Raw genomic sequence first — 27,039 nt, 5'->3', positions numbered from 1 at the left:
TTCTGCGTCTCTCGCTCTTTTGCTCTCCTTTAGTCAAAGTAGCCCTGGTCCCCATAGCAACACATAGTGAACTCTTACTCATTAGTGTGTGTGCAGCCCCGGCTGAATGGCCTGAATCCTGTTCCTCATTCCTGTGATTTCATACCCACACATCCGTCACCTCGTCATGATTTCACCCGACCGGGCCGAGTGAACCGCCGCTGACGGTGATATTTGGATATTCGGTCGATTCCAAATGGGTGCGTTTGCCTTGTAAGTGTGTGTGTGTGTGTGTCTGCGTGTGTGTGTGTGTGTGATCACATGAAGATTGAGAGGCGACACTGGGAAACGTCCCTCCGTCACGCCTGACTCACGCTCTCTGTTTTTTCTTTTCTTTTTCTTTTTTTTCTATTTTGGCTGTTAAATCTCCAGAGCGCTGATAACAGGTCAGCCGTTGAGAGAGAAACGAGGGGGAGGAGGGGGTGTAAAGAGAGAGGGAGAGAAAGGGGGGGTAGAGTGAGGAAGTGAAAGAACCAGGATATGATTAGAGAGAGAGTAAGAAAGTGTGTACGCAGAGGGGAGGAAAAAAAAGGAAGAGAGAGAGAGAGAAAGAGAGATTGGTCTTCTTTATGCTGGCTCACCCATTACGTGGGCGGCGCATGGAGTGGAGAGGTCAATGGGATGCCGTGATAGGCTAATCTGCCAGGAAGGGAGGGTTAGGGCAGGCCTTACGGGAGCAGCTCATTGGCTAGACTCATTTGCCCTGTGAAATAAAATCTCATCGCGTCTTTGTTTTCATTTTTTTTCTTCTCACCGTTTGAAGATTGATAGTGCGGGTATTTGCTCTGAAATCTCTTTCTCGAGTGTGAATATTTATCTGCCTGCATCTATACTGTACGTGTAAAGTGTGTGTGTGTGTGTGTGTGTGTGTGGCATACTTTTTCTTGGTTCATCCCAGTTCCTGTGGGAGCGTGTGTGTGTGTATGCACAATGTTTCCAGAGCTGTGTGTGCTCGTCCTCCAGTCAGACACATGGATGACAGATGACCCAGTGGGAGACACCAGCCATCCTGCCCAACCGGAATCGTGCACCCCCCACCTGCCCCCCTCCCCTCCTTACCAAAAAGTGCATACTTTGTTTACTTCCTCGGCTCTCGGCCATAAATCCTGGATCCACCTCCGATGTGGCGTTGCCCCCTTTTCCTCGGGTTACGGCTTTGTACGCGATCATAATAGCTGCGTCACTGCGAGTGTATGTGTGTGTGTGCGTGTGCGCGCTCAAGGGAGAACAAACCAGCCGCAACCTGGCTGCATGCATGCCTGTCTATCGCTGTAAAGGGGAAGGGGGGGGGGGGGGCCAACAAGGGGACTTACTGGACCAGAGGAAACCTAAATCCTCATATAAAAAGGCCATGCACTCAGGCCGAGGCAAGGAGGGAGGGAGGAAGAAGGCAAGAGAGAGGGAGACAGAAACAGAGGGGGGAGAGAGAGAAGGGGAAAAAAGTTGATTTCCTTTTTCAGCAGAGCCATACATCACAGGGCCTCCCAGCTGCAGTGTCACAAGCTGACAGAATGACATGTGTCATTTATCAAAGGGGCCAGGCGGGGGCCTTGGGAAACGTGCACCACAAAGCCTGAGAGAGTTCATTCCAACGCTCAACCCTCCCTCCTTCCCTCCCTCCCTCCCTCATCTCTACTCCCCTCAGCCCGCCCCCGCCGTTCACTCTCCTCCTCGTTTTCTCTCCTCTCTGCCCCCCACCCGCCCTCCTCCGACCACCTCCACCGCCCTCCCCGCTCACTTCGCCTGGTGCCAAAAAAAGGGCCCTGTAATGTTTTCTGTCTTCCCCTGTACTCACACACAGCCGCCGATGCATGAGAGTGTGTGTGTGTTTGTGTGTGTATGTGTGTGTGTGTGTGTACGCGCCTGTGTATGCACGGCCGCCCCGCTGAGAACAGGCACTTGCCATACCTTAAAGCCAAAGTCAGTGCAACTTTGAAGAAAATCTGAAAGAATAAATCACATTAGGAGAGCGTTCAAAAGCCTCGGAGCGAGCGCTTCGACAACCTACACAGAATTTGTTTATAGTCATTCATAAAATGATCACAAGACGATGGTATTAATAATACTTTGGTCCTAAAGTTTTGGTACGGAAAGATATTTAATGCCTACGTAGATTAGTGTGTATGTGTGTGTGTGTGTGTGTGTGTGTGTTATGCTGTTCCGGTTAAAGACGGTCGTTATCTCTCTGATTGTTATTATTGTAGCCTTATTAGAACATAGCTGTTAGCACTCTCTCTCTTTTTATCCATTTTTATCTCATCTCGGTCTGGAAACATTCACACACACACACACACACACACACACACACACACACACACACACACACACACACACACACAAACACACACTCTCCATACCTGCTACTGACGACTTGTTTGACAGAGAGATTACAGCTTCCCCGGCCGGCCGGGCCCCAGTCGGAGGTCTGCGGGGTCATGCCGCTGAGCGCTTGGGGCCCGTTTAAGAACGCATTACGTTGCAGAGCAGCTTGTACACAGGAACGCCACAACACGCTGCCGACGTGTCAGTTACAATAGCAAGCTGCGTCGGTCCAGTCATGGCATGCCTATCCACGACTCTCTGTGTTAACGTCTTACCTCGCCGTGCGCACTCCATTCCCAGCTTCCTCTCATCCATCATCGGCTCACCTTTCATCCCGAGCCCCTTCGTCCACCCCCATCATCGGGCCCTGCGAGGGTTAACTCCATCCCGGCCACTTCCAGTATCAATAAACTATCTTACCTGGGCGTCCGACCCCTTCCTCCACCGAGGCCAGATTAGACTTTTAAGAATGGCCAGAGCTTTAAACACAACAATCTGCCTCTTTACTTGTGTTTAGGTGCGGTAAAGGAGGCCATGTTGTTCCACTGAGCGACGGCTTATTTCGTCGCACTTTTGAGCAAGTGCAAGCAAATAAGCCCGTTTGTCGTACTGTTTGTCGAAACATCAATGAAAAGATGAAGATCAAGTAAAATCCAAAATGTGAAATTAATCTATTTGGATACCATATTTTATGAAACTACATAATTCTGGACCAGTTTTACAATTTAAAGTTGCACTATGTAGTTTTAGGGGAGAAGATGTTGTTTGACTTAATGTATATTTGCGGACCCTGCCACATGTCCAGCTTCAAACAGTGTCCTGGGGACCTTTTTTTCCTCTGAGAACAGGTTGTTTATTCACTTATAGAAAACATTTATTTTTCTGATTTTGTTATTACCTCATTAATATTGTAAATTTCAATGAGGTGAGGTGAACTGCATAGTGCCCCTTTAATGCAATAATCTGCCTCTCTTGTTTGGTTGCAGTAAATGAGGCCGCGTTGTCCTTTTGGCCATGTTTCTCCACATCTTACTCTACTTTTGAGCAAGTGCGAGCAAATAAGCTATATGTTTTCATCCAAACATTAATGAGAAGAGATCAGTTTCAATCTGAATCTGCATACAATAATTGTAAAACCAGTTTTACCATTTAATAACCATATTTTTATCACACTGAATGAATGAAAATGTTATGTCTTTTAAAATGAAGTTAACCCTAACCTGTCCAGGTACCAGTTTTCAGATGCACGGACATTTCCGCTTCCATCTTTTGAAAACAGCTGCTCCCGTACTTTCGCTTTCCAGCGTCAGACTAAACAGAACTATATATATTTCTGCTCCTAGAAACCAGCCAGGCAGCCAGGGCTCTGGCAGATCAGATCGCCCGAAGAACAGCTGAAAAACTTTCGGGTGAAATTCTCTGTTTAATTATTGAGAGGGCCGACTCGGGGGCAGCACGAGGTGGCGAGCAGACAGAGAGAGAGGGAGACGGAGTGAGTGAGTGAGTGAGTGAGTGAGGGGAAAAAAGAGAGAGAGAGAGAGAAAAAAAAGTTGTGGGGGAGCCCTCCTGACAGTATAATGTTTCTCTGCTTTGTCTGCGGGGGTTAAAAGACGTGGTACATCATTAAGAGGAATATTCAGTGGCGGTGTCACTGAGGGGTGACCCTTGGAAAAGGTCATGGATAGTTCACGGCACCCCTCCCCTCCTCAGCCCACTACATAGTTCCCCCCACTCTCTTGTACACGCAGCCATAGGTAGGAGTTCAGGGCTGAGGGTGTCAGTCAATTTGTCCCTTTTGAGATCTTTGTTTTCTTTCTCGTGAGTGATTGCGAGACGAGTTCCGCTAAAGCACGATTCAACAGTCGTATTTGCACAGTTCTGCGGCGCGTTTTGGCACCTGCGGACTCCTCAGCTAAATGTACGTGTGTACTCGACAACACTGGCGTTTGTAAGGAGATCAACAAAGAGAGAACTATCTTCTCTATCAATCCGTTCTCTTCTTTATCTCCTTCCTTTCTCCTCTCGGTGCGTTCCGTCGGCCCGTGTGTGACCGTCAGGACGGCCCCCTTTTCATTGCTCTTCATAAGCCTCATTTATTTCTGCAGCCAGATGTGAGCTGACAGACATCACTCAGTGGCCCCGCAACTCCACCTTCTCCCTTCAGTCGGTGCCCTTGGGGCCCCCCCCCCCCCAAGCCGGCCTCCCCGTGGCCCATTGGGGGGTCAGGCATGCACCCCCCCCTCCCCATGTGCCCCCCCCCCCCAACCCCGACATCAGCATTACAGATGGATGTGTCTTTAAAGCAGAGATTGATTGTGGATATCAGAGTTATGGCGCCATTCATCACAGCCGATATTATTCAGACGAGCGGGATTGAACAAGGAGGTGGGACTCCTGAGCCCATGGGTGGGTTCTGGGTGGAGGGAGTTGGGGGGTGCGGGGGCAGCGTGGAGTAGAGTTTAATAGATCGTAGATGAAAGTGTGTGTCACTTTGTGTGTGTGCGTGCTCATGTGCTCGCCCGTACCTTTCGTAAGTCGGCCCCGCTTGGGAATTCTGGCATGTGTTTGCGTCTGAGTGTTTCTCGTCTTTATTCTGTGTGTGTGTGTGTGTGGGGCTGTCTGCATTGATCTCCAGTGATGTGATCCTCCTTCAGAGTCTGTTCTCATCGGACTCTGATTTACGGCTTCATTAGGATCCTTGCACTGCCTCCCCTTCTTTTTGTCTCCCTCCTCTCACCGGGTCACTCCCGGAGACACACTCACACACGCAAAACACAGACAACACACACTCTCGCAGACGCGAAAAGCTGCGACTAAAAAGGGACTTTTTTTCACGCGCACACTTTGTATAGTTTGTTTCTGTTCTGTTTGTCATCTTTATGAATAATCTCTTATTATTCATCAAGGCTCAGCACCTCATTGTGCCCCCGAGAGTTGAAGTGCTGTGGCGGTTTTGGAGGTGCTTCCCTACCCCCAGGCAGCCCCGCTCGGCTGAAAAGAGCCCTCATTGTGTGTGTCGTCTTTTATGGCGCTGCCTGAAAGAGAGGGATGCACTCCAGTCGGCATTCAAATGCACGTGGTAAAGCAGCCAGCAGAGCAGGACAAACACCACAGGTTGTAAAACGCTTTGAAAAGGCGAGTGTGTGTGCGAGAGTGTATAAGGGTGTGCGTGCGTGAGGACGCGTAGAATGCGGGGCGAGTGTGTGTGTGTGTCCGGTGTGTGTGTGTGTGTGTGCGTGCGTGCGCCGGCTCTTGACTGAAAGGTTTTCACTCTCTTTACCACCACTTTTTTCCCTCTCCTGATACAGTTCGCCACTTACTTCACTCCCCCTTTTTCTCTCTGTCTCACCTGTCGTCTGTAGTCGCCTGAAATGACTTTCTTCTTCCCTCCACGAAGAAAAAGAACCTCAAAGTTTTTTGCCTCTCGTGTTTTTAAAATCCCCCCCCCCACACCTCCACCACCACCGAACCCCTCCTCCTCCTCCTCCTCCTCCCCCTCCTCCTCCTCCTCGTCCCCGCCGCCACCCTCACCGCCATTATCAGGAGTCAAGTCATGCAGAAATGTAAAAAATAAGAAGGTAATCACACTTTGTGCTGGTGCTTTTGTCGTCAGTCCGTGATGGAAATGGGTCTAAATATGAGATTAGAACCTGCCGGTGACTGATGCTATTAGGCAGATATGCCATAGACTTTACTATCTCCCATGAAGGATTAGCGCAAATTATACTGGGAGACAGGCTTGATTTCTCCTCTGCCTGGCTGGATGTGGGCATTTGAGGCACTCTAAGTTGACAGCGTCTGTCTCTGCTTAGTTCTCCGAGACAGGTTGTGTGACAGCTGATGCCAGGCGAGGGCTTAAAAAGTGTGTCTGTGTGGGTGTCTATTTGTGTGTCGGACGACGTTTTGGACGGTGTGTGTGCGCGAGTGTGTCATCGCGTGTGTGCGAGAGTAGGAGAGTTATAAACTGACAGGCGAGTGTGTTTGAATGTGATTGCGCGTCAATGACGTTTTTTTTTTTTTTCTACTTTTTTTTTTTTTCAGAAAACAGGTTCTCTTTGAGTAGGGTGACAATTGGGAAAGGCTAATTTTAAGCTCGGTGGCTTCCTCTTTAATTCTACACACTCTTATCTAGTGTTATTTTAAATAATTAAACTGTCTGCGAGGCTGTCCAGGTGAGGCTGTTTTTTTTTTTGTAGCTATGAATAAGTAAGAAAGGCGGTCGGACGCCTGACCAGGTGTTGGGTTTCAGCGTTTAAACCCATTAGAAACAGAACCGAGATAACAGCACGCGTACATTTCTCTTTCGCATCCGAACTGAGAGGTCCGTCATGACAGCAAGCCGATGGCATCCATCACGCAGTGCGTAATCTCACGTAGTTAGAGCCGTGATGTTGATAGAACGGGAGGAAGCTGGTCGAGCGGTTTGTTCACCTCTCAGGAATGTTGAGAACATGTAAATGCTCCCTGTTTTAGCCCTGCTGTCTCCTCGCGGCCCGCTGATTTAGGAGGGTGACATGTCCTTTAATGTTGGGTAATAAACTGGAGGGGTGGATTTATAGGCTCGGGGCCTTGTCCCCCCCCCCCCGCTCACCCGCCCCCCCGTACCACCACTGTCTCCGCCCGCTGGCTCTTGTGACGAAAACACAAGCTCCACCCTCGCTGGAAAGCTAGTATATTAGTAGTAGTAGTACATTCTGCAGTGAGGAAGTTTCCCAGTACGATGGAAATGAGTTTGGATCTAAAATCCGGTGATCCACGGCAACTGCAGCGATCTCGATCACTAACCCCAGCAATTCAGGGTCAAACCTGTCGTGAATTACAGTTTAAAAAGATATTTCACTTCATCGTCTGCGTTGTCATTCGCCAACGAAAAAGTGAAAAACCTAAACGCGGCAGAGCAACGACTCGCCCTCACTCCCAGAACCGAACCCAATGATCTTTGCTGCGCATTTGAAAACATTCAGGTCCACCGGCAGAACCTCGTTGATTCAGCTCGTCCTTATTCCTCCCCGTCCTCAGATTTCTCGCTCTGTCTTCCCACTCATCATCCTCCTCTCTGCTCTCTCCTCCTCCTTAGTTTGTGAGGTATGATGCGCGGCGGTGCTCTGCTATGTCAGCAGGATTGAAGCAGGTCAAAGTGTGGAGTGACTCAGATAGCGTCAGACTGATATATACTGTACAGTACGTTTCCTAATATCGGCTCCTCGTTGGAGTTTGGCCAGAGAAGGCTGCCCGCCTCCGTTGTGATGTAGTGAGGAATACTGCCTCGACTACAGCAGGTGAATGTGAAAGCGTTAGTAGTGTTTTTGTTTCAGGTGGCTGACCGGAAAATGCTCCTCGGTGTGGTGTGGGAGGATTTACTCACCACCTTAAGTGTGTAAATCCTGCAAGGAAACCAGCACTCCCTGCCTCGTAGAGCTGCTAAATCTAAAAGAACGTCATTAGTTTGGCTTCGGAGAGACTTTTGGAATTATATGATGGATGAAATGTTGCTTCAGAGGCTCTCGTACGAGTGCAGTTTGAGGGGAAGCACTTCTTTTTTCTTTTTAGCATGTTAGAAGTCATATCGGTACGAGTATCAGCATCTGAAAAAGAGCGATATCGGTCTCCTCTACGCAGGATGCTCCAAATCAGTCTCATCCTCTCCCCGACACAGTTTGACTGATCAGTCCGAGGCCTAGTTTGCCGCCGCCAGCATGGGACTCGATGTTCGTTTCTCTATTTATTTCCACGGCCCGTGCGTTTTTCCCCATATAAAGACAGTCTATGTCCGACCGTGTCACCGCGTGATGGATTGCACAGTCCTCTCCTCTCAGGAAGAGAGAAAGGGGGGATGGTGGAAAAGGAGGAAGGAAAGACGGAGGGAAAGAATGAGCGAGAGAGGGGAGGAAGCGGAGTGGTGCGGTGCAGCAGTGAAGGACATGGCAGCTTAGTGCTGGCCAAAAAGACTGTGCTGAACACCTGCTCCCGTCTCCAACGCCCCTTCAACCTCCTCATTACCTGTCAATCTATCACAAGGCAGCCAGATCAAATGTCTGCAGCAGCCAGGACTCGCGCAGGGAGGGAGGGAGGGAGCGAGGGAGGGAGGGGGGTGAGCGAGGGAAAGAAAGAGAGGGACAGATTGCATGTCTGGGAGAGCAGAAAATGAAGGGGAAGTAAACGGAGCAGCTGCGTGTGCATATCGGCGATCTGTTGATAATTTGGAGTAAACTTTGTCCAGAGTGCAATTATTTGAAACTTCTGGAGGTAGTTTGTCATCTCGCTAAATTTAGAACGCGTGGAAACGGAGGGGTGTGCGTGCGGGGCCGGGCGGTTGTGACTTTATGCAAATGTGTTTCATCATCGCCACTGGAGGGTTCAGAGATTACGGACGAGTTATTAAAATCGGTGTTGAAAAGTGAAAAGGAAGTAATATCGGTGGGGGGGGGAACGTTCAGGTGCGGCTTCATCTAAAGATTGATCACACTGACCAGAACTCTGTGATATTCTGTCAGGCGTCGGGTTTCGTGTTCAGTGTACCGTACGCCCTCTTTACACAGGAGTGTTGGGACCCGCCCCACAGCCTTGTTTGGCCTTTGATTCGTGCCTGTGTGTGCATAAAAGAGGTAAACCTGTGACGGACAAGCGCCTCTGTAGGGAGGCGGGGCCTGTGGTTTCAAATTACAGCCTCGACAGCGCAGCCAGTGTGTACCTCCTGAGAATACATGCGGACACATGTGCACATATGCAGATGTGTACTTTTTATGACACGTTCAAGCATACGTACGGGAGTGCCGGAGTGTGAGGGATGCATTTTGGGTGCGTGTGCGTGTGTGTGCGTGTGCCGTAAGAGGCCGATGAATTCGAGCTCATCAAGGTGCATTAGTGCACACATGACCAGTCCCAGCCCTCTATTTCTGATCCTTTTCAGTCCCCACTCTCTCGCTCTCTCTTTCTCTCCCCCGCTCCTTCTCAAGCTCTCTCGCCCCTCTCTCTCCTTCAGTGTGTGAGCCGCGGTGATTTACGGTAATTATCCATCGTTGGGTCATCTATCAGGCTGGCCGTTGCTAGGAGATGGAAGCAGCTGCTGCTGGCTGTTGTCTTGTCAGGGACAGTGCATGTGTGTGTGTTTGTACATACTTGTGTATATTTGTGTGCGCGTGTGTGTGTGTGTGTTCCCTGGGATTCGGGTGAGGATTCTTGCGTGCGTGCGCGTGTGTGTTTGTGTTCATTGGCGGCGTGTGTTCAGGTGAAGTGGTCCATCCTGATGCGGGGATTTAAAAGCGCAGGTGGTGCAGAAGACAGAAGGAAGCGAAGGAGTCGATGGATTGGAGGGAAGGATTATAGGAGGGAGGGAGACTATAGGGTGAGGGTGGGGTCAGAGGTTGAAGGAGGCCAGGTGGAATTTCAGTGTGTGTGTGTGTTTGGGAGTGCGGGGGGAGCTGGGGGGAGTGGGCAGCTTAAAAGGCACAGGTGTGTGTGTGATAGACAGGGGAGCTGTATGATAAATGTATCCAGGCAGATGGAAGTTGGAAGAAGTCGGGCCTTGGGGAGTAGTTTTAGTGGCTGTGAAAATTGCGAGATTCAGTTTGTGTGTGTGTGTGTGCGTGGAGGGGGATTTGAGGGTTTGGGAGGGGAGGGGGGCCTGTTTTCTATTGGCAGGTGATGGTCCCACAGATGGGTGCTGGTTCAGATCCCTGCTGAGGGGCCTATTTCTCTTCACTCTGGCGCTGTAATCCACCGTAGCCCATTGTGTCGCCGCCGTTTCAGGTTTCATGACCTACGCACGCCATTCATGTTGGAGCACACATGAATGCACCCAGATCCTACACACACACACACACACACACAATACACACACCGCGGAAAGGTCAACTGCAAAGCATTATAGTCTTAACGTGAGCATATGAGAGGCCGTTTTCAAAGGAAGGGGGGAACATTTTAATCACAGGTAACTCGGAGCTCAGACGGGGGAGAAGTGTTTGCTGCAGATGGGATAAAGAGCCCAGAGCCAAGGCTGTGAAGAAAAACCATAATAGTAATTACAGTACACAAGCAAGCGCGATAATTATTATGTTAACATAAGAAGTAGTGTAAATTAAGGTAAAAGCAAACAAATATGACAGCTAAAATTGCAGGCGATAAATAAAAAAGTTCCCGCTGCTGTTTGCTAACGGAATTGATAATAATGATAAAAATTCAAACGCTTGCTAAAGAGCTTACTCACAAACCTAATTAAAAGCACAAGTATGAAACACACACTTACACTGTTAAGACTGTGGAAAAAGCCAGCTGGAGAAACTGTACGCGTAGTTTCCCTGAAGTTTTATTTGCCTAACCTGTCGGCGGGTCCGCGAGAGGCAGCTGGATGTAAGCCACACGTCCATATGAGCCGCGCTAACTGTAAATACAACCTCCACTCTCGGCTCTCCATACCGGCCTAATTAGCGCCAGTTAGCATTTGTCATTGCGTTTAGGGGTGAAGATTAGGAACACCTCTCAATTAATCTGCAATCAGCCTGTTTGTTAATTAGCTAACCTGTTCTAAGTGGCCTTCAGGGCTCTTGTGTAATTAGCTAAGCTGCTGGGAAACAGGTCTGTGTGTTGACATTGACCTAAAGTGTACGCGCACGCACACGCACACGCATAGTGCGCACACGCACACACACACACACACACACACACACACACACACACGTATATACTATATAAGACCGTGCAGACGTTTCCAGTCATGGTCAAGTGGGACAAGAACCTCTGGCTCCCAATAAATTACGTACAGACACAAAGGCACCTCCTGTGCCTTCTGTTTGTTCAGGAAAAACAAATGCTTAAGCACACACACACACACACACTCACACACTTCCTGACATACTTTATTAGTTGTCGCAGGCGTGTCACGCTCATCCAAATATACATATTTGCACATCGTCATGCTCGCAGCGATACACTGATTATTCTTCCCTTCACTCCACAGCTAACCTGCATCCCTCAAAAGCATTCTTAGAAACGGGGAGAGGGGGGGATACAAAAAAAAAAAAACATACTGTACTCCCAGCTCACGTACATTCTTTTGAACATTTTATCCTTTTCAAGTGCAACAACATCCCCACCAAAATGAACAGTTTCTCCATCGCTGTGTCGAAGCACTTTTTTTCCCCCCTCGCTCACTTCAAAGCCATTTGTTTACTCTGCTGCCTCCTGACATTGTCTGTGGTAATTAAAGGAGCCCACTGAAATTTATGGTTTAATTATACAGGCCTTGTTATGCAGAGAAGACCAGGATGGGCTGATATGCTCAATAAAAATAAATAAATTCCATACGGGTTTATTGAACCCCGCGTTTGCGCGGAGGGCGCAATCGTTCCAGCCACTCAGGTGTGTGTGTGTATGTGTGTATATGTGTTATTGTGTTTATGCGTTCACGTGTATGCATATGTGTGTATGTTTATTTATGTATTGCCTCGCGAGGCAGCAGCTCAGTGTGGAGTGCGAGTGGGTGAGAATGAAATTGAAAATAAAAAAAAAAACAGGAAAAAAAAGCTAGATGAATTGCAATCGATTGGCGCTGGTTCACTGTATTGATCCCCCAGCATGTTAAAGCCTGCTGTACTCCATGAAGAACACTCAGTCAGTCAGTGTACCACCCCCCTCCTTTACCCCCCGTACCACCACCACCACCCCCCCACCCTCCATCCGCCCCTTCACCAACTAACACGCGGCTGGATATACTGTAAATGTCTCCCTGTGTTGTAGCTGCGTGCATGTGTAAAAAGCGGAGATGGTAAGCGCTTGCAGCCCGGGCTTTGGTGTAAGCGTTCTTGTGTGTGTGTGTGTGTGAGAGAGTTTTGTGCATGCACAGTAATGGAGAGTGATCTTGGCTGTGGCCCACAAGCTGCTTCTCTGAACTGATCTTTGAGTTGGGTATAAATAGCGCTTGCTCTATAAATAAAACAGCAGCACCTTTCACACTCGCTCTCTCTCGCACTTACCCACACACACACACACACACACACACACACACATTTTCAAAACCTGCCCACACGCCTTTTTGGATCTTACACCTGCCCAATCACATGCACAAATATGTGGACCTACCATCAATCCATACATCATCCTGTGGAGGTCAGATAGAAGGATGTCTGTGGGGCATATTGACATATTTACATGAGAACATGACCTGGACCAGCTTAGCACTGTCTACCTGTCTGACCTCTGACCCCACCTCACTTTACAGAACAATAATCTTGTTCGCATCAATCCATAGTGCGCTGGTATTTAGCTGATGCTGTTATTCAAGGGAGGTTGTAGCATGAGCCTGTAGGTCTTCTATGGCCCAAGACAAAGATGGTGTCACGATGCAGCAATTCTGTGATACTTGATACAATGCAAGACGTCAATTAGGATTAACAACAAAGTGCAGAGACTTAGCAAAGTGTCTTCTTATCACAAACACACCGACATCATCCTGAGCGTGTCCACGTGTGCCGCCATTCCAGTGTAAACTAGCCATAAACCGGCAAACAAAAGGCCAAACTATGCCTAAAAATCTGTATGAAGTCACCTCGGTTCAACCGAAAGGGGTGGTCTCGGTCCAGGGTTCAGCTCGGTTAATAAAATTTAGGAAGGTTCAGTACTTATGGACCAATTACAGGAAGTTAATGATTTAGTTAATGGTTTAATGATCAGAGCTGGAAAAGAAAAAAACAACAAAACAAAATGAGCCACGGCAGCACTTCCACTTTGGGAAAGGAGGAAAACTAATGTTTGACTGACATCTGAATGTAAAATTATCAGGGAATCTGGCAAGAGGAAGTGATGTGATAAATTGCAGAATCAGTATTTTGTCCCAGTCCCAATCTCCCTCAAAATGTTTACTGTTAAGACAGTGATCTTAAACCCCTTTGGGAACAGACCGGTCTCTCAAAGCCCAGGAAGATTTCCTCCCCTCTTCCTCTGGCCAGCAGCTGTGCAGATACAGTATGGACCACAGTTTTAGAGGGACAGACTGGCAGGTAATCCGACATTGCCGTCCTGCTTGCAGTGCAAAACACACTAACAAACTGCTCTCCAACAGATCAGCGCGTTGACTTTACATAATGCTACCGGCCTACTGTAAATCAACATGACGTGAAGTGTTTGCACGGAGCCACCAGCGCAAACGATCACCGCAACGGCTGCCGCTTGACTCGCTGAATATCTGCCAATAATACAGAATTTCACCGCTAATCCTGTTTGCACAGCACTTATTCACATTCACACCACTTTCTGCGTCAGTCCATTATGTAGCTGTGTGTCTGAAGAACAACACGTCCCATCCGCTGCTGTCTGCTGAGCTCAACTCAGGCTCCAAGTGTTTTTGAAACGGGGTGGAGGTGGGGGTGAGAGATAAATTGGTACAGCGAGCTGGAATGCTGCAGCAGTTATTTAAGGCCCTGTAGGTGCTGCCTAGGCCATATGCTCCCATTATTCCGCTTGGGAGGGGCCCATGTGGGCATGTGAGCAAGGCTGGAGAGATGAGGAGGAGGAGGAGGAGGAGTGGGGTGGGAGGCAAAGAGAAAGAGGGGGAGTGAAAACAGAAAAGGTAGCTGAGGAATTATTTTAAGGAGAAGCCCCCCTATCAAGCGTAGGAGGAATTTTAAGAACGGGATACCGGGAGAAGCCTGAGATGAGACGGGAACGAATTAGCTCCTAAAGTAAATGATCGCCTTCACCCTCAATATCCGGCTCTTTCACCGCCATCTTTGCATAATTCATCTCGTCAAATTTTGAGGTGTGACAGAGTATAATTCACGAACTCCTGAACTTTTCGGGCTGATAGCGTCTCTCAGGTTCGGGCTTCTCAATCATTCTCATATCAGGGAGCCGCACTTATTAAGGATCGGCGGCGACACGCCTCCTCGCGGGCGCTCGCTTCTGTAGCTTGTTGATTTTTCACAAAATAGAAAGGGATATCTGCAACTCGACGAAGCTTATGAATATAGCACTGTGGCGGAGAGAGTGAAATCTACGATCAGGATAATAAAGAGTAAACTGTGAGAGTAAACTGTGCCCCATTCAGACTCCAGATCCGCAAAACTTCATTTTGTCAGCTGTAATGGGCTGATTTTTCAAAAGAGATCTTTCCTCCAGCAGATAGCTCAATATTTATCTGTTAAGAAAACAAGGTCCAGAAGCAGCTTTGTTCTTAGCTTCATATCTCTTGTTCCTCCCTCTCTTTTCTTCCCCCCTATCTGCACAGTCTCTTGTCAAACTGAGGCCTGTGTTCCTGATCAGGGCATTGCTCTCATGTTAGCCGCTTCACGGGAAGCACATCCCAGCATTCCCTCTGACACGCCGGCAGCAGCATTACCATAATTGGCTTTTCTACATGACGGGACAGAGGAAATAATAATGTCATTTTATTTACAGCCCTCTTGTCCCGGTCCGAGAGCTATCACCCACTCCTCCCCTCCTCATCCCTCCTCCATCCTCCCTCCTTGCCGCCGCACTCTTTCTCCTCTCAGCACATACACCCCTCCTTCTTCTCCTCCTCCTCCCCCTTTCTCTTCTATCTCATCTCCCTTTCTCCCCCTTCTCCCTGTGCAGGGCGCGAGTCTCGTTCTGCCACGGCGTGTAGGTCAAGCGATGGCTTTTTGATCAGCTCCTGTCCAAAGCCATCAGGGTTGAGAGGCACGTAATGGAGAGCGGGGTGACAAACAGAATCTGGGGAAGGAATAAGACTGCCAGTTTCCTATTAGGGGCCGGCCTAAACGGCCTCTGCCCCCCCTCCGCACCCACCGCCTACCCTCCCCAGCATTCTCGGCTGCGAACCCACTCCAGCACTGCCTAAATCACATGAGTGAAGGGGCCCGTGATTGGACATTAGTGCCGCAAATGACTGCCGTGATTGCCCCCTCTTCCCAAACTCACATCAAATAAATAAAGAAATGTGTGTAAATAAATAGAAAGAGGGGTGTTGGAGAAATGGGGCTGGTGGTGGAGGTGGTGGTGGTGGTGGTGGTGGTGGTGGGGGGGGGGGGCTGACTGGTTTCATCCCCTTCTTTTTCCTCTCTCCCTCTCTCTTTCATTTCATCGCCTTTCTGCCTTTCTTATCTGGTTTGTTTGGCTTTGACAGCGGCCAAATGGTGAAGCTCCGCGAGCCTGACAGAGAGTTTTATTGATTTAACAACCAGCAGACTCTCAGCAAAGAAAAGGGAGAAGGCAAAAAAAAAAAAAAAAAAGAATGGGCAGGGCGGAGAAAGATAGCAAAGTTTTGAAAAGGAGTGATATGTTTCTGCTCTGCTCCGTGCCAGAACGCTGACGTGTCTGCTGATCGTGTTTCATTTTGTATCATGTACGAAAATCAAGTCATACAAAAAAGTGGAGCCGCATGTGTGTGTGTGTGTGTTTGGGGGGGGGGGGATGTTTTTGAGATGATCAGCGCTTAGGTCGATAGCGGTGTCCCGTTGTGAGGCCCAGTGTTGTGTTGAGGCAGGACGCAGGGCGTTCACCACAGTCTTTTCATCAGGAAAACATCACATCAAACTGACTGTGTGTGTTCTGCAAAACAGGACTCGGCGCACACTCTGAGAGCCCTGAGAGCTGGTGTTAAACCTGCACAAAGCAGATCACAGGGTGCAAGTCTGTAATGGCGCATTGCATTCTTTAATCTTTTTACTTCCGGGCACAAATCACAAGCGAGGGTGCTTCACGGGTACTTTAGTTTGCGCAGTCCTTCAGGAACTCTCTCATTTAAATAAGAATAATAATAAATAAGGCCGATGAGAACAAAACACACTCTCTTGAGCTCTTATCTCTAATCACAGGGAGATGAGAGTTCAAGAGTAAATGGCTCTCTTGCCCAAAGTATATCTGGTAGCCTGAGACATGGTACCTTTTGATAACAGCTACTTTACAGCACCATAAAGTGTGTCTGTCAATCCATTTGTGTGTTATGCATTTTTAAAAAGGCCATTATAACATCCAAAGGGGCTACTACAAACCCTTTCTGGTGCTTAACATATCTCATATTCCTTTTTATTAACTGTGTAATAAGCATATGTGTAGGTATTGGGAGATGCACTAAGATGCTAATTCCTGCTTCCTCGCTGGGTGTTGTTGGTGATCTGGCGTGGCTGGTGGTGGGCTTGATCGCTGCTGCTTCTGACAGTGAGTCTGCAGTGCTATCCTGGCCACGCTGCCGCCTGTCTCCTTGATGGCGGCACGTCCCCGAGCAAAAGTGACAGGCGCTTTGGCGCCCGTGCAGATGGCCCTGCTCACAGCCATCACCCGCTCGGCAAACCAAACCGCCAGGGACGGCACGCCAGCCCTGCCCCTTCCCCAGCCCGCCCCTCGCTGCTGGTGTTGCGCGGCATATGCGCGTCCAGGACAAGGGAAGGAGCTTAATCTAGTCGCTAGTCAAAATCACACATATTCAAGTTGCAGTGATTGGACAGATAGAGTTGATGTGTAGCTCTTAATATTCTTCCTTCCTCTCATGCCTCAGATTTTAGCATCCTGTCAGAATAGATGCGGCGTCTCAAAACAGATGGAGAGATCATTTATTTCAGACTGCCGTGTGCCACGTTTCATCACTGGTATTGTACATTTATGGTTTGCGAAAACCGTCCACTTGCTGCCTGTGATTTTTACAGATGTCTGTCTCTGCCAGTCTTTTGTCTGTGTGCTTTTGATATCTCCCTCTTTGTTGTTTCCATGACAACATGGCAGGACAGGCATTGATTGACAGGGATCGTCAAAGGGTTCCCTGGCGACCTGCTCATTGTTCGAAGCCCCTCCCTGCTGCAGTCTGTGTTTTGTCACTCACCCAGGGATATTTCTGATCTGCTGCTTCTCATTCCTGCTGTCTGCCTGTGTGTGTGTGTGTGTGTGTGTGTGTGTGTATTAAGCACTGCCAATTATTGGGGTTTAGCTATTTTTTTGCTGCAGCTAGTGAGAGGGACGCACATAGGTAATTCCTACTGTATGTTTGCACAGTTGGTGTGGGCTTGCAAAGAATGGATAGCCGTTCTGCAGGAAGCTTTGTATATTAAGTGGCGGATACGTATTGATAGCCTCCTGTTCTGGAAGCAGGTTAGCGAGGGGGAAGGCACTGTAACAGAAGACACTCTGCAGATGTGTTGTAGAGAGTACAGCACATAATGCTAATCTGCTGTGTTAGGGATTTTCAGGAGTTTTAGAAACTGTCTCGGTCTCAGTCTGTCAGTGGGATTGAAGCGCAGCCAGGTTCTCCTGTAGTGCTCTCATTTCACTGAAATCCTGTCAAGCGTTAGGGGAGTATGTTGCTCATTTGGAGAAGGGTGTATCAGTACACGCACGGCAAACTCAGACTTATAGGCAATATTATGGTCGGTGGCTTCAGGTCTGCACTGTAAGAGCAAACATGCATGAGCCGCAGGGCGCGTATGGCACACGCACGGGCGCGGGCGAGGTGAGCATGCGGACAAACGCGCATCCGCCAGCATGCAGGCACTTACCGAGGCGCTCTCACGCACACACATGCACATCATCGCACAGTCACAGTCGACGGTGCAGCTGCTCACCTCCCCCACCTCCTCCACCCATCTCCTCTCAGGCAGCAGTAAATGGTGCCAGTGTATATATATCAGGTATTATGTCCACTTAGATTATGATATGACAGGTTAGCGTGCCGTTTGAAGCTGACAGCACATCTGTTTCATCAGGAGAGACTGATACTGGCATCTAGGACACACATCTCACCATGCAGGAAGGAGATAAAGGAAGGAGCTAGGGGGCTGTCTTTCCTGTCTCCCTGCCTCCCTCACCCTCTCTCTTTCTCTCACTCTCTCTCTCTTCTATCTTTCTCCCTCTTCTCTTTCGACCCGTCTCCCCGCCCACCAAAACCCACCACCTCCTGCTCACTTTTTCTTTCTCCCCCACATCATTCACTTCTTCTCCCTCTAACCACCTCCTGTCTCTCCTACTTACTGATGCACGCTGTGTCTTCCCTAGCAAGCCCCATCCACAGACACGCGCGCACACACACACACGCACACACACATAGTCTAGCCCTCTATCTCATTTGCATTTATACATTTTACTGGTAAACCTGTAACATCTCCTCCTTTTTTTTTTCTCTTTCCCCACACCTCGATCTTTGATCTTGTGTTGGCTTTTCTTTAAAAAAAAAAAAAAATCTGTCTTTTGTGTTGAGCATTGTCCATGCCATTTTAGATCAAACAAGTCGTACATTTTGCAAAGCCTTCAGCTCTCTTCCCCAGACCCTTTCCCTCAACAATCATTGAGGCATTCTCAATCAAGCTCGCGCTAATTAGCTCAAATGAAAATGAACTTCGGCTCATCACAGTGTGTTAGGAAAAGCTGCGATATCTCCAGATTAGAGTTTTGTTTCCTTCCCTATCTGATCGCTTGCATAACCTGAACATGTGAGGAGCCGAACTTCACCGACTGGATGAGTGAGAGGCAGTTAAGCTTGGGGAAGACAGACGGAAAGAGAAAGGGGGGAATTGAACATGCAAGCGTGCAGCTGGCTAACAAGGCCAAACAGCCAGTCATTTCCTGGGGAACATGAGGCATGTGTGGAGGAATAGGGAGTTGGGAAGGAAAAGGACAACTGTCAGAAGCTCAGTGATTTATTTTTCCCTTGGAGGCTTTTTTCACCACTGGCTTTCAGAGCCACATGTGTGTAAAATACACACCAACTCATGCATGCATGCATACAGACACATACACACACTCACATTGGATGAGAATAAAAGCCTACATTTCCCATCATCGAGTATTCATTCCATGTTATTTTGACAGTGGTCCTGTTAGTGTGCTGTAAATCTTTAATTTCACTGAGCTGACCTCTTTTTCCTCTCTTCTTTCCTCCCCTGTTTTGTCTTTCTCTCTTGCTCTCTTTCTCTCCAGCATATATGCCCGAGGACGAGCTTAAGGCAGGCGCTCAAGATGAGGAAGAGCACCTGCAGGATGACGGCCTCTCATTAGATGGCCAGGACACTGAGTTCCTGTGCAACGAGGAAGAGGAAGACGCAGATGGAGGCCAGCCACCTAGTTACAGAGACTCACCACTCAGCAATGGCACTAACCCTGACGCTGGATATGGGTCTCCACTCAGCGATGCCAGCGACCGACTTCCGGACTTCAAGAGCACCTCTTCCAGGGACGGTCAGGAGAGGGACGGCACAACTTTGCCCTTCCGCCCCAACAACGGCCTCAATTTCCAGGATAGCCTGGCACAGATGAAAGCCGTCTATGCAAACCTCATCTCAGATGCCTCTTGGTCCAGTATCACAATGGACATCATGAAATCCAAGCCTGCTGCAGCTGGCAGTGTCAGCAGTGCCCTCACCACTCCGGAGCCCACCTCCACTGCTTCTGTCTCCACAACGACAACCACAAACAAGAGCAGTGCGGTCAGCATGGCTAGCAGCCACCATAATGGCAGGAGCTCCACCACCACTGTCAACCACACAGGCAGCGCGAGTGGCAATACAAATGGCACGGCAGCTTGCTCTGTTAGCAGCCACAGTGCAACCAGCAGCGGTGGGAACAGCGGTGGTGCTGCTAGTAACGGTGGTGGTGTGGCCTATGACTGGCACCAGGCGGCGCTTGCCAAAACTCTTCAGCAGACACCCTACCACCTTTTACCAGAGCCCAGCCTCTTCAGCACAGTGCAGCTCTACCGGCAGAACAACAAGCTGTATGGCTCTGTTTTCACCGGTGCAAGCAAGTTCCGCTGCAAAGACTGCAGCGCTGCGTATGACACACTGGTAGGTTTGACAGTCCACATGAATGAGACGGGCCACTATCGAGATGACAACAAGGACAAAGAGGAGGAGCATGGAAAGCGCTGGTCCAAACCACGCAAGCGTTCCCTGATGGAGATGGAGGGGAAGGAGGATGCCCAGAAGGTGCTGAAGTGCATGTACTGTGGCCACTCATTTGAGTCTCTGCAAGATCTCAGCGTTCATATGATCAAGACCAAGCATTACCAGAAAGTGCCTCTCAAAGAACCAGTGCCAGCCTTGGCCACTAAACTGCTGCCCAGTTCAGCTAAAAAGCGAGCTATCCATGATGCTATAGTCTCCCCGTGCTCCCCAGACTCTATCCATGCTGGGAGTGGTGGGGGAAGTGTGTCCCTCGGGGATGTTGGCAAAGATACAAAATCTGCAGCTAACCCTTATGTTACGCCAAACAACCGTTATGGCTACCAGAACGGTGCCAGCTACACATGGCAGTTTGAAGCTCGTAAAGCCCAGATCCTGAAATGCATGGAGTGTGGGAGCTCTCATGATACACTGCAACAGCTGACTGCCCACATGATGGTCACAGGTCACTTTTTGAAGGTTACAAATTCTGCCTCCAAGAAGGGCAAGCAGCTGGTTTTTGACCCCGTGGTGGAAGAGAAGATTCAGTCAATCCCACTGCCACCGACCACCACCAGACTCCCTGTTCCCACTAGCATTAAGTCCCAGCCAGTGTCCCCAGCCCTGTCCTCTGGATCAGAGGAAAAGAGGGAAGGAGGTGAGGATGAAAAGATTGAGGGCGGTGAGCCACTGGAAAGAAAAATCAAGGAGGAGAGAGATGACTCAGGTGAGAAATCTGAGAATGACACCACATCATATAAATACCTTAGAGAAGAAGATCTGGAGGAGGCTCCGAAAGAGGGTTTGGATATTCTTAAATCCCTTGAGAACACAGTATCAAGTGCCATCAGCAAGGCCCAGACAGGCACACCCACATGGGGTGGCTACCCTAGCATTCATGCAGCCTACCAGCTGCAGGGTGCCATGAAGAGCTCCGCTACTGTTATACCCCCAATGGTCCAGAGTGTCCACATGCAGCCAATGTTTAACAGTGGGCTAAGAGGCCTGGTTAACGACCCCAACTCAGTCATCCACTCGCCACGCAGCCCTTCCTCCCCAACCCCACTCAGGAGCAATGTCACTGCCATGGAGGAGCTTGTGGAGAAAGTGACGGGGAAAGCTGCCACAGTGAAGAAAGAAAAAGAGGAGAAGATGGTGAGCCTGGAACGATCCCGGGCCCAGTCATTAGTCAAATCCCCCTCTCCTGCACTGAGAGAGCAGCGAGAGCAGTTAGCATCTCCAAATGACCTTTCTGTAGGTAAACTGTCGGGTATGAGAAGTAGCAGCCCAGGCAGTGTAGACTCAGAGCTCATCTGCAAGAAGGAGCCCAAAGAGAGCCTAGTAGATGGCCACAACAACCATTCAAAGAACGGCTCTGAGGCTTGCCAATCCCCGGTAACTAATGGCAACAGTCTCGGTATCATCACCGATCACTCACCGGAAAGTCCTTTCATCAACCCTCTCAGTGCACTCCAGTCAATCATGAACACTCACCTGGGTAAGGCCTCCAAACCAGTTAGCCCAGCTGCAGATCCACTATCTATGCTTTACAAAATCAGCAACAGCATGATGGATAAGCCAGCTTTCAACCCAACTCCTCAGGGCAAGCCAGCTGAGCCCATCAACCACTATCCGTTATATGACAACAGTGACCAGCCCATAGACCTGAGCAAACACAAGTCCGCCACTAACAGCAACAATAACAACAACAACAACAGCAGCAGCAGAGTGCTCTTGAACAACAATAGTGTAAATGGTAACAAACCCCTCATTTCCCTCCCTGACTCAGTCTCCTCTCCTCTGCGAGAGAATGCTCTGATGGACATTTCAGATATGGTAAAGAACCTTACCGGAAGACTGACGCCCAAATCTTCAACTCCATCCTCCATCTCAGAGAAGTCGGACGCCGACGGCAGCGCATTCGAGGACGCCCTAGAGGACCTCTCACCCGTGCAGAAGAGGAAAGGGAGGCAATCCAACTGGAATCCCCAGCACCTCCTCATCCTCCAGGCACAGTTCGCCTCCAGTCTGAGGGAGACTTCAGAGGGCCGCTACGCCATGACTGACCTGGGCCCCCAGGAAAGGGTCCACATCTGTAAGTTCACAGGCCTCTCTATGACCACCATATCCCACTGGCTGGCAAATGTCAAGTACCAGCTGAGACGGACTGGGGGCACCAAGTTTCTCAAGAACATGGACTCGTGCCAGCCCGTGTTCCTCTGTGGTGACTGTGCCTCCCAGTTCAGGACTCCCTCCGCCTACATCGGCCACCTGGAGTCTCACCTGGGCTTCAGCTTGAAGGACCTGTCCAAACTGTCAGCTGAGCACCTACGGGAGCAGCAGGCTGCCTCAAAGGTGATCACAGACAAAATGACATTCGGCAGCCCCCTGTCAGCCTTGACCACGCCAGAGGACGACACAGGCTCTGTGTACCAGTGCAGACTTTGCAATCGGACATTCGTCAGCAAACACGCAGTCAAACTGCACCTCAGCAAGACCCATGGCAAGTCTCCAGAGGACCACCTGGTGTTTGTCACTGCTTTGGAGAAACTGGAGAAGCTAGACAAGATAGAGAAGGTGTAAGCGGGGTCTCGAGCTGAGGGTAGAGACTGACAGCTGTGGAACTGATTAGAATTTCATTGCACTAAAATGACATTGTTCACAGTTACTGCACTGGGCCGAACTGAGCCGCCAGAAAAAAATCGGTCTTATAATTTTTTTTTTTTTTCGTTGTGATAACTGCCTGACTGGACCATGTCTTTTCATGTTGATTTGTTTTTGTTTTGCCAAGCTTTTTTACACTTATTTTGTAATATATTTATATGCTATTTGTCTGATCTGTGCATGTATTTTAGTGAATCAAGGTTAAACACAAGATTTTAATCTTTTCATGGCAAAAATACAACTACTGCTTCAATGGTTAAAGTGGTGAGTGGAAAGAGAATTGGTGGAAGAGACAACTGTATAATACTTGATATGAAGAAGGTGAAAATTAAATGTATACACCAAAAGAATGAAAGAATACCCTGAAAGACTGAAGTAGCACCTTAGACGGTTGATTTTTGAATTTGTAAAGAGAACATGTTTTGAAATATCTTGCATTTGTCAAAACCAGATTGATTTTTAAGAGATCAAGGATTATCATTTCCTACCCCCCCCCCCCCCCCCCCCCTCCCCTGCCCCTCCCTCCCCCCTCTCTCCTTTTTGGGTTCCTGTCACTGCAATGTTTTTGATGATGAATGGCCTGCTCATAAAACTGTCAGTGTATTAGAAAAAAGATCATGTGAACATTTGGAAAAACTGAAATGCTGCTTCTGGTTACGAGTCAATCAGTGAAAAATGAATGGCCGTCAGTATGCAAGTTTGCTCAAAAAACTTTTCCTTGTTGTGAAGTATCACCTTATAGCAATTTTTCCAGTTGTATGGTTTGTTACAACTTTCTCTTTCTAAATTGTGTCGCTTTATTCAACTGTAAAGAGAACAGTCCGTTACATGTAAATGATTACAGTGAAATGTCAGTACTCCATAAGACATATCTTACCATTTGAAACGGCTCAACATTCTTTGTATCTTAAGGTGTGTGCATTCTCTAACTTTTATATTGTCATTTTATATACAAAAATGATAAAAAATAAAAACAGATGGTGTATATAGATATATGCTGTAGAGCTACAAAATGTCCTTTTTTAAAGAAAATACAAATTTAGCTTCTTTGGCTTGGTTTACAGAAATGATTTTAATTATACTTGCATCCAATTTGATGCATGAAATGGTGTGGAAAATAAATAAGCGATGCACAATGACTATACATTTCAATGTTTTATCGACGATATTGTAAAAAAAAACAAAAAGTTTTTAGCACCGATTAGTTTGTTTCATTTATTTCTCAATTGTAAAATAAACCCCAAAGCAGTTGTTAACAGTCATACATTTGTGGTTGTGTGTTCATTTGTCATGGTGGTGCACCGAACTCAACATGTATTAAACTTAAGTCTGTAGCGTTTGCTTTGCGGCGAATTAAAGCAATCACGCCCGTATCAACTTCTAACACAGTGTAAGAGGATTTCTTTTTGTTGGTTAAACTTAGAAGTGACATTTACATAATTCTTGGCTCGCTTTTGGTACAAATTTTGGGGTTGTGCAACTGGCCTGCTTTCATGTTTACAAAAAATTTTAAGAGAAAAAGAAAAGTCACTGGTTTTCATACTTAAAACTGATGACTGAGCCGCATCATACTGCTGGAGATTGTTATATTGATGAAGATGACGGGGAGGATAAGCCTGTAAGGGTGCCTATTGTATTGAAAGGAACCCATGCTAGGCTTGTGACTGGCCTTCGGAGGGCCCGATCTGAAAGAATCAGTGTTATATTAACGACGGCCGTGTACTTTTGCCTGTCTTCTTGGAATAAAATCAGATGGGTGTCTGTTCTTCTTGATATAGCCTCCTGACTGGCCACACTGAACCCACCAATAATTAAAACAACCATTCAGATGATGCACAAACGGCAAGCTGTCCTTTTTCTCAGATCTGCTGACAAGAGAATACTGCGCCTGTTTTGCTCTGTGCATTTAAAAGAAATGACACTGATGTTTGTGATGGGGACGTGACGGTGAACCTTGAAAATGCAGAGTCTATAAATAAAACTGAATTACAACCTCAGTGTCATTTGCGTCCTAAACCTAACCCTCACCGGAGCAGAAATCTGATGCATGTAGGCTTTAAATGCTGTATTTTCAACATACAAATCGGCATGTTAATTCAGGTAAAACAACATCTTTGCAGGATGGAGTGTCACTTCAGCTTCATTGGTGTCAACAAGTTTGTTGCCTGAACATTTCTTGGTGTGATTTTCTAAGGTCATTGAAAAACAATGCTGTTTTGTGCAACAAAAAAACAAAACACAAAATAAATGTTTGAAGAGCCCGACAGACAATCTCTGCACTTTTTTCACAAGTCAAGCGGCATCTCCATCATATTAGTCCTTCAGTCTCTTTTGTTGCACACCATGTTTCGCTTTGTCAGTTTCCGTGCTTTGTGTGCTGTTATTTCAGATCTGACTTTATTTAATGTACACAGCAGCCTTAACATTTAGTTTTACTGAGAGCTGAGAGTGAGTCATTGTCTCTAATGCCCCCTCGCTGACCCGGAGTTAAAGGTAAGGGGCAAGTTGCGGGTCTTTCTCTAGGCAGCCCTGCAGGTAAAAGCGTCTGCGTCAGGAATCTGATCTCTCATCTCGCCCTCATGTCTCAAGTTTCCGATGGAGTACTTACAGTACCAGCCTTTGTATGGATGACGCCATGCTGCAGTGTTATGAATTCCATTCCTCACACTCACAACATGTCTCATGTCGGCTGAGTCAGTCACACACACTCACTCTCCCGGCTATATTAGCATGAGTGTCTTTGTGCAATTACACACCTCCTCGATCTGGCTGCACCTCGCTGTGTTGATACACGGATTCAGTGACAAAGGAAACACAGGCAGAGGGCAGATTAGCCCGGCTGAAGATGCAGCTTCCCTCGGAATAGGGGCTGCTAGAGTTGGGTTATAAAACAAACAAGGCAGATAAACAAGCAACATTTGGGGGAGATAGTGTTCCCTGCACACCAGAAATAAAAAACACCTTGTAGGTTTAATACCCCACAGCTAAACCTGTAATTTTGCTGTGCCGTCAGATAGCTGCTGAGCCGATAGAGACTCTTTCCTGCTTTGTTAGAGATCAGTGCACTGTTTCCTGTGCGTATTCTATGTAAATTACATGCGATAATCGCCACGCACGGCACAATGCTGGTTCCCGTGGTGCAAACGGAAACCGAGGGTAGATAAACGCAGGCTGGGCAGATTTGCATAGCCTTTGTGTTTTGGGCGCTGCTGAACGTGAGCCCTGAGGATTGGTAGGGATTTCCTCAAGGTTTTGTATAAGTAAATGCCTGCTTCCTCTCAGGGCTGGGACCATTATGTACAGCAGACAGGGGTGGGTGTAGACAGAGGGCACAAACGGAATAACAAAATTACCTGGGCTGGTGGGAACACGGGGAGGGAGTATTAACCTGTATAACTCGCGTCTGCCTCTGCCTAGATAGAGCAAGGGTATACCGGTGTTTGCATGGGAATGTGTACTCCACCTTACACCCTGATTCTGTGCGTTAAATCAAGTGTACTCTATACATGTGGGTCATCTGTTGGAGACAGAGAGGGGAGGTTAACTGCAGGAGGGCGTGTTGATTCCTCTCAGAAGTTCAGCTCTAACGCTTCAAGGTGTGTTATCACCTCAAGTGTACGCAATTCATGCAGCCTACCGGGCTGTAGGTACCTGTTTTTGTATATGAGAGCGGCGTGACGATCATTGTCAACCATGAAACAAAGACAAAGCTCCTTCTGAGGATCCCGCCGTGCGCCCGCCGCCTATAAACCCCCCCTCCCCCCCCCTAACTTTGCGCACAACTCCGACGTATGGTTTAATACCCTTCCAAAATACCTCAAACCAAACAAACAATGTCTGACAGAGAATCAGCAAACAAAGCAACGACGGCTGAGAGCCTTTGTACCGGATCACAAACCAAAGTCGGAGAAATCTGTTTGGATCCTGATAAAACGGCTCATTGTGGAAATTCCATTCAGAGGGAGAAGTTATCAGAATTCGTGTTTTGCACAAGATACCTGCTTCAGTCTATTTTTATGACGATTTAAGTCAGTTTGAAGACTTGATTCAATTATGTCTCAGCTCCATACTGTAGAATGTGTAGGATCTGTGACAATTCTATACGGTCCATCCATACAAACCAAGAAAAGGGCTCTGTATAGAAACAGAACAGGTTGTGTTTGTGCCACAACTTTTTTTG

General features: G+C 48.1%; 1 protein-coding gene across 2 annotated transcripts in view; it reads left to right on the top strand.

The window, feature by feature from the left end:
* Positions 1–22,859, top strand: part of LOC115566815 (teashirt homolog 1) — a 36,843-nt gene extending 13,984 nt beyond the window's left edge. For both annotated transcript variants that reach the window (XM_030392817.1, XM_030392819.1), the window contains exon 3: positions 19,237–22,859. In XM_030392817.1, the coding sequence (XP_030248677.1) occupies positions 19,237–22,778 (3,542 nt within the window). In that variant the 3' untranslated portion in view covers positions 22,779–22,859. The remainder of the gene's footprint in view (positions 1–19,236) is intronic.
* The last annotated feature ends 4,180 nt before the right edge of the window (positions 22,860–27,039 follow it).

The sequence above is a fragment of the Sparus aurata genome, chromosome 17 (genome assembly GCF_900880675.1).
Source record: "Sparus aurata chromosome 17, fSpaAur1.1, whole genome shotgun sequence".
Taxonomy (NCBI): domain Eukaryota; kingdom Metazoa; phylum Chordata; class Actinopteri; order Spariformes; family Sparidae; genus Sparus; species Sparus aurata.
The sequence above is the reverse complement of the archived record's forward strand: the minus strand, read 5'-3'. Positions and strand labels throughout refer to the sequence as shown.